The 13,494-nt window shown below is 46.5% G+C and overlaps 1 protein-coding gene across 1 annotated transcript in view; it reads left to right on the top strand.

Moving 5' to 3' along the window:
* Window positions 1–13,494, top strand: part of galns (galactosamine (N-acetyl)-6-sulfatase) — a 96,317-nt gene that overhangs the window by 33,405 nt on the left and 49,418 nt on the right. Inside the window, exon 5 of the mRNA XM_072595770.1 lies at window positions 11,844–11,987. Coding sequence (XP_072451871.1) covers window positions 11,844–11,987 — 144 coding nt within the window. The remainder of the gene's footprint in view (window positions 1–11,843; window positions 11,988–13,494) is intronic.

Raw genomic sequence — 13,494 nt, forward strand, 5'->3', positions numbered from 1 at the left:
GAACCCGAGAAAGGAATGGCAGCATTCTCTAGGCCAAGGACCAATTCAACCTTCCAGAAACAGCTTCCAAATGTGTGGTTGGAGATATGATTCTAGGATTGTGCGCCTCAGCCACACGAAGACTCACAAAAGGAACAGTGACACCGAATGTCCCAAGTGGGCAATCATACTCGTTAGCCAGTGATTGCCAATAATTACTGTTCTCCACTGTTTCCTTTCCTTTCCCAATTGGGAATGAGCTGATTCCCTCACCAAACCATATCCTTTTCGAAGCTCTTAATAGTTTAATGAATGTTCCCGATTATCAGTTTCCTGTTGACTGAAGTTACTGTAACTTGCTTGTAAATGTACTCCTCTATGTCCTTCTCAATGCATAGTGACCTAGAGTTTTAAACCACCATCATTATACCTCCTCGATTCCTTCATTCCAACTAAATTAGTTTTGCTTTTCATTCCTCAAATGCATCAAACTAGACAAATCGCTGAAGCTGTATCCATAAATTGAAACATTTAAGCCATTAACGGCATCTGATCAAATAGTGCAGTGAAGAAGGCATATGGCGTACTGGCTTTTATTGGTAGAGGAATTGAGTTCCGGAGTCCTGAGGTCATGCTGCAGTTGTATAAGACTCTGGTGCGGCCGCATCTGGAATATTGTGTGCAGTTTTGGTCGCCATACTATAGGAAGGATGTGGAGGCACTGGAACGGGTGCAGAGGAAGTTTACCAGGATGTTGCCTGGTATGGTAGGAAGATCCTATGAGGAAAGGCTGAGGCACTTGGGGTTGTTTTCATTGGAGAAAAGAAGGTTTAGGGGTGATTTGATAGAGGTGTACAAGATGATTAGGGGGTTAGATAGGGTTGACAGTGAGAACCTTTTTCCACGTATGGAGTCAGCTATTACAAGGGGGCATAGCTTTAAATTAAGGGGGGGTAGATATAGGACTGATGTTAGGGGTAGGTTCTTCACTCAGCGAGTCGTAAGTTCATGGAATGCCCTGCCAGTAGCAGTAGTGGACGCTCCCTCTTTATGGGTATTTAAGCGGGCATTGGATAGGTATATGGAGGATAGTGGGTTAGTGTAGGTTAGGTGGGCTTTGATCGGCGCAACATCGAGGGCCGAAGGGCCTGTACTGCGCTGTATTCTTCTATGTTCTATGTTCTATATCCCACAATGTTGTGGGAAGTAAGGGAGGAAATTATGAGACCCATTGCTGAAGTATTTGCATCATCTATAACTACAAGTGAGGTGCCTGATGACTGGAGGGTGGCTAATGTTGCATCTTTGTTTAAGAGGAAGAAACTGGTGAACTGTAGCCTTGTGAATCTGACTTCGGTTGTGGGTAAATGGTTGGAGGCGATTATAAAAGATAGGATTTATAGACATTTAGAGAGGTAAAATATTGATTAGGGATAGTCAGCATGGTTTGGTGTGAAGAAAATTATGTCTCACAAACTTGATCGAGTTTTTCGAGGAAGTTACCAAAAAGGTTCATGATAGCAGAGCAGTAGATGTTGTTTACTTGAATTTTAGTAAAGCCTTTGACAGCGTTCTGCAATGTAGACTAATTAATAAAGTTAGGTCACATGTGATTCAGGGTAAAAACAATGACTGCAGATGCTGAAAATCAAATACTGGATTAGTGGTGCTGGAAGAGCACAGCAGTTCAGGCAGCATCCAACGAGCAGCGAAATCAACGTTTCGGGCAAAAGCCCTTCATCAGGAATAAAGGCAGTGAGCCTGAAGCACGGAGAGATAAGCTAGAGGAGGGTGGGGGTGGGGAGAGAGTAGCATAGAGTACAATGGGTGAGTGGGGGAGGAGATGAAGGCGATAGGTCAAGGAGGAGAGGGTGGAGTGGATAGGTGGAAAAGAAGATAGGCAGGTCGGACAAGTCAAGGAGACAGTAACTGAGCTGGAAGTTTGAAACTAGGATGAGGTGGGGGAAGGGGAAATGAGGAAGCTGTTGAAGTCCACATTGGTGCCCTGGGGTTGAAGTGTTCCGAGGCGGAAGATGAGGCGTTCTTCCTCCAGGCGTCGGGTGGTGAGGGAGCGGCGGTGAAGGAGGCCCAGGACCTCCATGTCCTCGGCAGAGTGGGAGGGGGAGTTGAAATGTTGGGCCACGGGGCGGTTTGGTTGATTGGTGCGGGTGTCTCGGAGATGTTCCCTAAAGCGCTCTGCTAGGAGGCGCCCAGTCTCCCCAATGTAGAGGAGACCACATCGGGAGCAACGGATACAATAAATGATATTGGTGGATGTGCAGGTGAAACTTTGATGGATGTGGAAGGCTCCTTTAGGGCCTTGGATAGAGGTGAGGGAGGAGGTGTGGGCACAGGTTTTACAGTTCCTGCGGTGGCAGGGGAAAGTGCCAGAATGGGAGGGTGGGTCGTAGGGGGGTGTGGACCTGACCAGGTAGTCACGGAGGGAACGGTCTTTGCGGAAGGCGGAAAGGGGTGGGGAGGGAAATATATTCCTGGTGGTGGGGTCTTTTTGGAGGTGGCGGAAATGTCGGTGGATGATTTGGTTGATGCGAAGGTTTGTAGGGTGGAAGGTGAGCACCAGGGGCGTTCTGTCCTTGTTACGGTTGGAGGGGTGGGGTCTGAGGGCGGAGGTGCGGGATGTGGACGAGATGCGTTGGAGGGCATCTTTAACCACGTGGGAAGGGAAATTGCGGTCTCTAAAGAAGGAGGCCATCTGGTGTGTCCTATGGTGGAACATGTCCTCCTGGGAGCAGATACGGCGGAGGCGGAGAAATTGGGAATATGGGATGGCATTTTTGCAAGAGGTAGGGTGGGAAGTGGTGTAATCCAGGTAGCTATGGGAGTCAGTGGGTTTGTAAAAATTGTCAGTGTCAAGTTGGTCGTCACTAATGGAGATGGAGAGGTCCAGGAAGGGGAGCGAGGTGTCAGAGATAGTCCAGGTAAATTTAAGGTCAGGGTGGAATGTGTTGGTGAAGTTGATGAATTGCTCAACCTCCTCACGGGTGCACGAGGTGGCGCCAATGCAGTCGTCAATGTAGCGGAGGAAGAGGTGGGGAGTGGTGCCGGTGTAATTACGGAAGATCAACTGTTCTGCATAGCCAACAAAGAGACAGGCATAGCTGGGGCCCATACGTGTGCCCATGGCTACACCTTTGGTCTGGAGGAAGTGGGAGGGTTCAAAGGAGAAATTGTTAAGGGTGAGGACCAGTTCGGCCAAACGAATGAGAGTGTCAGTGGAAGGGTACTGTTGGGGATGTCTGGAGAGGAAAAAACGGAGGGCTTGGAGGCCCTGGTCATGGCGGATGGAGGTGTAGAGGGATTGGATATCCATGGTGAAGATAAGGCGTTGGGGGCCAGGGAAATGGAAGTCTTGGAGGAGGTGGAGGGCGTGGGTAGTGTCTCGAACGTATGTGGGGAGTTCCTGGACTAGGGGGGATAGGACAGTGTCAAGATAGGTAGAGATGAGTTCAGTGGGGCAGGAGCATGCTGAGACAATGGGTCGGCCAGGGTGGTCAGGCTTGTGGATCTTGGGAAGGAGGTAGAACCGGGCAGTGCGGGGTTCCTGGACTATGAGGTTGGAAGCTGTGGGTGGGAGATCTCCTGAGGTGATGAGGTTCTGTATGGTCTGGGAGATGATGGTTTGATGATGGGGGGTGGGGTCATGGTCGAGGGAGCAGTAGGAAGAGGTGTCCTCGAGTTGGCGTTTGGCTTCAGCGGTGTAGAGGTCAGTGCGCCAGACTACCACTGCGCCCCCTTTATCCGCTGGCTTGATGGTGAGGTTGGGATTGGAGCAGAGGGATTGGAGGGCTGCGCGTTGTGAGGGTGAGAGGTTGGAGTGGGGGAGGGGGGACGACAGGTTGAGGCGGTTAATGTCTCGGCGGCAGTTGGAAATGAAGAGGTCGAGGGCAGGTAATAGGACAGCGCGGGGTGTCCAGGTGGATGCAGTGTGTTGGAGGTGGGCGAAGGGGTCCTCGGAAGGTGGGCGGGAGTCCTGATTGTGAAAGTAAGCTCGGAGGCGGAGGCGACGGAAGAATTGTTCGATGTCACGTCGTGTATTAAATTCATTGCGTGGACGGAGGGGGATGAAGGGGAATCCTTTGCTGAGGACTGATCGTTCGTCCTCAGTGAGTGGGAGGTCTGGAGGGATGGTGAAAACTCGGCAGGGCCGGGAGCTGGGATCTGGTGTGGGTGTGGAGCTGGGAGTGGGGTCGGAGCCAGTACCTGGAGTGGGTGTGATGGTGGGGGGAATGGGGGTGGAGTCATGAGCAGGGGTAATGTTGCCCTCGGGGTTCTGGGGTGTGGGGATAGTGACAGGGAGGTCTGTGGGGGCCGTGTCAGCAGAATGCAGGTGAGTGACGCTGGTGGGGGTGGAAGTGGTGGTGATCATGGCAGTAGGGGTGGTGGAGGTCACTGAGCATGTGGCATCAGCGATGATGTGAGGGCCGGAAGTGGCTGTGGGAGTGGCCATGATGTGGGCGGAAGTGACATCATCACTCAGCGTGGTAGCTGCATCAGCCGCATGGCTAATGGCGTTTCCGAGGGAATCTTCTGGAATGTTTGAGGAGCGCTGGTTATGGAGGTGGGTGGATAAAAGTTTGTTGTACTTACAGTTTTTGATGTTTGAGATGGAATTGAAATACTGTTTGTTGAGAGTATGAATTCTCCTGAGGATGTAGTACAGAGTGGGTCCTTTGCAATTCTGAGAGAGTGTGGCCCTCAGCTGAGGCAGGGCTGACTGTAGAGAGGTTAGGTGACGGCACATTGCTGCAAGCGTGGAGCGGAGGATCCTGAAGGAGAACTGTTGCTAGTGTTTTTGAATCTGTAGTCTATACTGTTTGTCCTGTTCGGGTCCAATGTGACATGTGATTCAGGGTGACCTTGCCAATTGGGCACATAATTGGCTTAACAGCAGGAAACAGAGTAATAGTGGAGGGTTACTTATCGGATTGGAGGCCTGTAACCAGTGTGTTCAACAGGGACCAGTTCATAGGACATAGAGCAATACAGCGTAGAACAGGCCCTTCAGCCTTTGATATTGCGCTGACCTGTGAACTAATCTAAGCCCATCCTTCTACACTATTCCATCGGCATGGTGGCTCAAAGGTTAGCACTGCTGCCTCACAGCACCAGGGAACCAGGTTCGATTCCAGCCTCAGGCGACTGTGTGGAGTTTGCATGTTTTTCCTGTGTCTGCGTGGGTTTCCTCTGGTGCTCTAGTTTCCTCCCACAGTCCAAAGATGTGCAGGTCAGGTGAATTGGCCATGCTAAATTGCCTGTAGTGTTAGGTGCATTAGTCAGAGGGAAATGGGACTAGGTGGGTTACTCTTCGGAGGGTCAGTGTGGACTTGGGCCGAAGGGCTTGTTTCCGTATTGTAGGGAATCTAATCTAATCTAATATGCTTATCCAAGGACTGGATGTAGGTTTGCTCGCTGAGTTGAAAGGTTCGTTTTCAGACATATCGCCACCATACTAGGTATCATCATCAGTGAGCCTCTGGATGAAGCACTGGTGGCATGGCCCTCTCCCTATTTATGTGTTTCGGTTTCCTTGGATTGGTGATGTAATTTCCTGTGGTGATGTCATTTCCTGTTTTTCTTGGGGGGGGGGGGGGGGGGGGGAGGGGTGGTAAATGGGATCCAAGTGAATGTGTTTGTTGATAGAATGCCGAATGGAATGCCATGCTTCAAGGAATTCTCGTGCATGTCTCTGTTTGGCTTGTCCTAGGATCCTAGCATGAGAATTTCTAGAAGCATGGCGTTCCAACCGGAACTCTCTCAACAAACACATTGGCATGGATCCCATTTACCATCCCCTGAGAAAAAGAACAGGAAATGACTTCACCACAGGAAATTACATCACCGACCCAAGGAAACCTAAACACATAAATAAGGAGCAGGCCATGCCACCAGTGCTTCATCTGGAGGCTCACTGATGATGTTGCCTAGTATGGTGACGAAAAGTCTGAAAACAAATCTTTCAGCTCAGCGAGCAAACCTACATCCAGAACCTCAACTTGAGCTACAAATCTTCTCAAAACTCGTTATCCAAGGACTGTTTAAATGTCCCTAATGTGGCTGACTTAACTACATTGGCAGGTAGGACATTCCACACCCCTACCACTCTCTGAGTAAAGAACCTGCCTCTAACATCTGTCTTAATCTATCACACCCTCAGTTTGCAGCTATGCCCCTTGTACAAGCCAACATTATCATTCGAGGAAAAAGACTCTCAGTGTCCACCTAATCTAATCCTCTGATCATCTTGTATGTGTCTCTTAAATCCCCTCTTAGCCTTCTTCTCTCTAATGAGAACAGACCCAAGTCTCTCAGTCTTTCCTCATAAGTCCTTTGCTCCAGACCAGGCAACATCCTGGTAAATCTCCTCTGCACCTTTTCCAATACTTACACATCCTTCCTGTAATGGGGCGACCAGAACTGTGTACAATATTCCCAGTGAGGCTGCACGAGCGTTTTATATAGTTGTAGTGTGACATCATGGCTCTGGAACTCAATCCCTCCACCAATAAAACCTAACACACCTTATGCCTTCTTAACAACACTATCAACCTGGGTGGCAACTTTCAGGGATCTATGTACATGGACACCAAGATCTCTCTGCACTTCCACACTACCAAGAATCTTTCCATTGACCCAGTACTTTGCCTTCCTATTATTATTCCCAAAGTGGATCAATTCATATGTATTTGCTTGAACTCCATTTGCCACCTCCCAGCCCAATTCTGCAGTTTATATAAGGCCCCATGTAACATGCAGCATTCTTCCACACTGTCCACCACTCCACCGACTTTAGTGTCGTCTGCAAATTGACTAGCCCACCTATGCCTGCGTCCAAGTCATTTATAAAAGTGACAAACAGCAATGGTCCCAAAACAGATCCTTGTGGCGCACCAGTAGTAACTGGACTCCAGTCTGAATATTTTCCATCAACCACCATTCGCTGCCTTCTTTCAGAAAGCCAGTTCCTAATTCAGACTGTTAAATCACCCTCAATCCCATGCCTCCGTATTTTGTCCTTCAATAGCCGACCATGTGGAACCTTTTCAAAGGCTTCACTGAAGTCCATGTGCACCACGTCAACTACCGTACCCTCATCTACATGCTTGGTCATCTTCTCAAAAAACTCAATGAGATTTGTGAGACACGATCTGCCCTTGACAAAATCATGTTGACTATCTCCAATCAAATTGTTGCTTGTGAGATGATTATAAATCCTATCTCTTGTAATCCTTTCCAAAACTTTTCCTACAACAGACATAAGGCTCACTGATCTATAATTACCTGAGTCATCTCCACTGCTCTTCTTGAACAAGCAATTCTCCAATCCTCTGGTACTAAACCTGTCGACAATGATAACTCAAAGATCAAGGCCAAAGGCTCTGTCATTTCCTCCCTAGCTTCCCAGAGAATCCTCGGATAAATCCCATCCGGCCCAGGGAACTTGTCTACATCACACCTTCTAGAATTGATAACACCTCCTCCATACTAACCTCAAAACTTTACAGCCCGTTTCTCAGTCTTCTCCTCTACAGTATTTTCCTTGAGTGAAAACAGATGAGAAATATTTGTTTAGCACCTGTCTGATCTCCACAGGGTCCACACACAACTTTCCACTTCTGTTTTTGACTGGCCCTATTCCTACCCTAATCATCCTTTTATTCCTCACCTATCTATAGAAGGCTTTAGGGTTCTCCTTTATTCTACCTACTAAAGACTGCTCATTTCCCCTCCTTGCTCTTCTTAACTCTCTCTTCTAATCCTTCCTAGCTGATCTGTAACTCTCCATCGCCTCATCTGAACTATCTCGTCTCATCGTCATATAAGCCTCCCTCTTCTGCTTAAAAAGAGATACAATTTATTTCATAAACCACGGTTCCCTTACCTTATCACTTCATCCCTGTCTGACAGGGACATACCTATCAAGGACACACAATGTCTGTTCCTTAAACGAGCTCCACATTTCGATTGTTCCCATCCCCTGCATTTTGCTACCCCATTCTATGACTCCTAAGTCTTGCCTAATCATATTATAATTGCACTTCTCCCATCTATAACTCTTGCCCTGTGGCATGTACCTATCCCTTTCCATCGATAAACTAAACAAAACTGAATTATGGTCACTCCCTCCAAGGTGCTCACTGACCACTAAATCAAACACCTGGCCTGGTTCATTACCAAGCACCAGATCCAGTGTGGCCTCCCCTCTTGTTGGCCCTTCGACATACTGTATCAGGAAACCCTCCTGCACACATTGGACAAAAACTGATCCATCCGACATACTAGAGTTATAGCATTTCCAGTCAATGTTGGAGAAGTTAAAATCCCCCATAATGACCACCCTTTCCTTTCACTCCTACCCAGAATCGTTTTGCCAATTCTCTCCTCCACATCTCTGGAACTGTGCAGAGGCCTATAAAAAAAACTCCAAGCAGTGAGACCTCTCCTCTCCTGTTTCTAACCTCAGCCCATACAACCTCAGTAGACGAGTCTTCGTCAAAAGTTCTTTCAGCCACTGTGGCACTGTTCTTGACTAACAAAGCCACACCTCCACCTCTTTTATGGCTTTCCCTGATCTTAATGAAAGATCTAAACCCTGGAACCTGCAACATCCCTGCTCTATCCATGTCTCTGCCATAGCATCGAAGTCTCAGGTACCTATTCCTAGAATGGAGGGACTATCTTACGCTGAAAGACTGGAGCGACTGGGCTTGTATACCCTTGAGTTTAGAAGACTGAGAGGGGAACTGATTGAGACATTTAAGATTATTAAAGGATTGGACATTCTGGAGGCAGGAAACATGTTTCCGCTGATGGGTGAGTGCCGAACCAGAGGACACAGCTTAAAAATATGGGGTAGACCGTTTAGGACAGAGATGAGGAGAAGTGTCTTCACCCAGAGAGTGGTGGCTGTGTGGAATGCTCTGCCTCCAGGGGGCAGTGGAGGCCCAGTCTCTGGATTCATTTAAGAAAGAGTTGAATAGAGCTTTCAAGGATAGTGGAATCAAGGGTTGTGGAGATAGGCAGGAACAGGATACTGATTAAGGATGATCTCCATGATCATATTGAATGGCACTGCAGGCTCGAAGGGCAGAATGGCCTACTCCTGCACCTATTGTCTATTCTCTATTCATGGTACAAGCTCACCTACCTTATTCCAGATACTCCTGGAATTGAAGTAGACACACTTTAAACCATCTTGCTGTCTGCCCTTACATTCCTGTTACGGTGAAATCTTGTCTGTGTCCTCTCTACTCTCATCCTCCTGTGCACTGGAACTGCACCACAGGTTCCAATCTCCCTACTGAGCTAGTTTAAACCCACCCGAATAGAGCTAGCAAATTTCTCACCCAGCATCTTAGGACCCCTGTGGTTCAAGTGAAGACCGTCCTCCTTGTAGAGGTCCCACCTTCCCCAGAATGAGCCCCAATTATCCATACACCTGAAACCCTCCCTCCTGCACCATCCTTGCAGCCTGCAGTTCTGGGTCCTGTTGTGTTTGTCATTTATATAAATGAATTGAATGAGAATATTGATGGCATGGTTAGTAAGTTTACGGACGACACCAAAATTGGTGGCATAGTAGACAGTGAAGAAGGTTTTCCAAGATTACAAAGGGATCTTGATCAAATGCAGGGACCCAGGTTTGATTCTGGTCGCGGGCAACTGTCTGTGTGGAGTTTGCACATTCTCCCTGTGTCTGCGTGGGTTTCCTCCTGGTGCTCCGGTTTCCTCCCACAGTCCAAAGATGTGCAGATCAGGTGAATTGGCCATGCTAAATTGCCCATAGTGTTAGGTGCATTAGTCAGAGGAAAATGGGTCTGGGTGTGATACTCTTTGGAGGGTCGGAGTGGACTTGTTGGGCCGAAGGGCCTGTTTCCACACTGTAGGGGATCTGATCTAATCTAACCTAAATGGATTAATGGGCTGAAAAATGGCAGATGGAGTTCAATCTGGATAAATGAGAGGTCTTGCATTTTGGTACAACTAACAAGGGGAGGGCTTATACAATTAATGGTAGGGCTTTGGGTCATGTTGTAGAACAGAGGGTCTTAAGGGTGCAGGTAAGTAATTCTTTAAAGTTTGCATCACATTTAGACAGGATGGTTAAAAAAGCATTTGGCATGCTTGCTTTCATTGCTCAGTCTTTTCAGTATAGGAGTTGGGACACTATGTTGAGGTTGTATAGGGCATCGGTGAGGCCTGTTCTGGAATACTGTGTCCAGCTCTGGTCGAGCGGTTATAGGAAGGATATTAGCAAGTTGGAGAGGGTTTAGAAGAGATTTATCAGGATGTTGCTGGGAGTGGGAAGGTTTGAGTTATAAAGAAAAGCTGGGACTTTTTTCCTGCAGCTGAGGAGGTTGAGAGGTGACCCGATGGAAGTTTACAAAATAATGAGAGGTATTGATAGAGCTGTTGGTAGTTGTCTTTTCCCCAAGATGGGGAATTTCAAGACCAGTAGGCACATTTGTAAGGTGAAAGGCGAGAGATTTAAAAAAAAGAAAAACACAACCTTTTTTTGCGCAGAGGGTGTTTTGCGTGTGGAATGAACTTTTGAGGAAGTGGTGGGTGCGGGTATAATTACAACATTTGAAAGAATTTGAATGGATACATGAACAGGAAAGGGGTTCGTAGCAATATGGGCCAGGAGGAGGCAGGTGGGACTAGTTTAGTTTGGGATTATTTTTGGCATGGACTTGTTCGACCAAGTAATCCAGAACCGCAGGCTAATGTTATGGGGAAATGGGTTCAAATCCCACCAAGACAAATAGTAAAACTTGAATTCAATAAAAATTTGAAATAAAAGCTAGCTTAATGGCAACGGTGTAACCATTATCATTTGTCAGAAAACCCAACAGACTCCCCAAAGGCTTTGAGGGAAGAAAATCTATGCTCGGTACCTGGTCTGGCCAAAAACGGACTCTAGACTCCCAGAAGTGTGGTAGACACTTGATTGCTCATAGGCTATATTCCCTCTAACATTTCCCACTATTGCTTGGATATCTGAAGTGGAGGTGCCAGTGTTGCCCTTTAGATATTTGAAGTCCATGTACAATAGTGGTTTCCGGAACCAGACACCAATGCATCTGGATACCAACTGGCATGCATTGCCGGGCAGGGGGGGAGGGGTAGTTTACTCAGTTTAGAGGAAACAATGCACTGTCAGCAATTACGTTGGATAGTAATTACTGCTCGAGCTAGTGAGCAAACTGAGCAAACTAAACCCCCCACCCCACCCCCCACTCCCAGCAATGCATGCCAGTTGGTATCCAGATGCATTGGTGTCTGGTTCCGGAAACCACTATTGTACATGGACTTCAAATATCTAAAGGGCAACACTGGCACCTCCACTTCAGATATCCAAGCAATAGTGGGAAATGTTAGAGGGAATATAGCCTATGAGCAATCAAGTGTCTACCACACTTCTGGGAGTCTGGAGTCCGTTTTTGGCCAGACCAGGTACCGAGCATAGATTTTCTTCCCTCAAAGCCTTTGGGGAGCCTGTTGGGTTTTCTGACAATTGATAATGGTTACACCATTGCCATTAAGCTAGCTTTTATTTCAAATTTTTATTGAATTCAAGTTTAACTATTTGTCTTGGTGGGATTTGAACCCATTTCCCTCTAACATTAGCCTGCGGTTCTGGATTACTAGTCCAGTGACATTATCACTAGTTCACCACCTCTCCCCTAACTATGAATAAATAGTCTGCCTAGCAGCAAGTGTTATTTTAATTATTCTGTATTTTGTCAGAATTTGTAATTTATCCATGTGGGACACACTCCCTCAGATTAGTGTTTCAAAATACAATTTTTTGTAATCTAGATCTTCCTTTCTTTCTCCCACAGGCACTTGGGACATCAAGCCCACTTCCACCCTATGAAACATGGTTTTGACGAATGGTTTGGAGCTCCAAACTGTCACTTTGGACCATACAACAACAAGGACAAACCCAATATTCCTGTCTACAACAACTCAGAGATGGTTGGCAGGTAAAGCACAGAAAAAGCAGGAGGAGAGAGAGCAAGAGTGGTGGAGGCTTGGTGGGTATTACTACCATAGGATAGGGAGTGGGAATCTGTATTCTGACAAAGTATAGAAGAGAATAATATGGGGTGGGTTTTGTGAATGCAGAGAGAAAAGTTTTGATTTCACAGAGTACATTTTAATTTACACAGATATTTAGAGCTGACTGCCTAATTAACAGGTTTGACTTCCCTTGCAGCTATGTGACAGATGTGTGGTGGGGTGAGGGAAGTAGGAGACCTTGATCTTGGCGAAGGTGGCCATTGATTTTTCCATGTGAATGCTTTATGATTTGAGGGTTCCAAAGAGAGCAAAGGAAGAATAATGAATCGGAGGAAAGCAAACTTTTTTTTCCCAGCCTGATGAGCAATGCTGCGAAGACCATTTCCTCAAAACAGACCTTGTCTCCCTTTTGGTGCTGTGTTTTCTGAAGCCCTGGAAGCCTGCTGGCAAAGATTGAACTTGGAAGGCAGGCTAACATGAGAGGCACTAAGCTATATAGTATGATTTAAATAACCAGTCTGCTTCCTGAGAGTAGGTTAATCACCCATCTCTTGTGCAGTGGTAGCTTTCCTACACCTGAACCAGGAGGCCAGGTTAAATTTGCATCTGCTCCAGAGGTGTGCTATAACATCGCTGAATAGGTTGAAAGAAAATCTAAAGAATGTATCCATCCAACATTTTTCCTCGATCTTAATTAGTGAGGTAATGAGAAGGGGATGATTATCTCCCCTGTGCCAACTCACCTATTATTTTCATTTTGCACCATCTACAGGTAGGGGAAAATTATGCTCCTTTTATTGTTATTTATCCATGTAGTCTCTAGTTTTTCATCTCTTTCCTACGAGTACAGTTTTGAACAATTTTTAAATGTTGCTCATTGTTGGTCTCTATTCTTTGCTAATATTGTTGTTTATTTCATTTATCCTATTTTGTGGCCTTGTGGGAGAGTCTAGGAACAGAAGCTATAATCTGTAAAACAAAGAAGCACAGGTACACTGATGAACCTGCTCCATCATTCAATGAGATCATGGCTGATCTGATAATCCTCAACTCCACTATCTAGCCTTTCTCATGTAACTTTTGGTTCCTTTACTCATTAAAATCCTATCCACCTCAATGTTGAATATTGTGATGTGGAGATGCCAACGTTGGACTGGGATGGACAAAGTTAAAAATCACACAACACCAGGTTATAGTCCAACAGGTTAACCTGACAAAAGAGCAGCGCTCCAAAAGCTAGTACTTCCAAATAAACCTGTTGGACTATAACCTGGTATTGTGTGATTTTTAACTTTGAATATAGTTAACAACCTTGACAGCCCTCAGTGGTAAAGAATTGCAGAGGTTCACTATCCTCTGAGAGAAGAAACTCCTCCTCTGTCCTATCTAGATGACCTCTTTATTCTGAGATCATGCTGTCTGGTTCTAGATCCTCCCAAAAGGGAAATATCCTTTGTACATTTACCATGT

This window comes from Chiloscyllium punctatum, chromosome 26 (assembly GCF_047496795.1).
Source record: "Chiloscyllium punctatum isolate Juve2018m chromosome 26, sChiPun1.3, whole genome shotgun sequence".
Taxonomy (NCBI): Eukaryota; Metazoa; Chordata; class Chondrichthyes; order Orectolobiformes; family Hemiscylliidae; genus Chiloscyllium; species Chiloscyllium punctatum.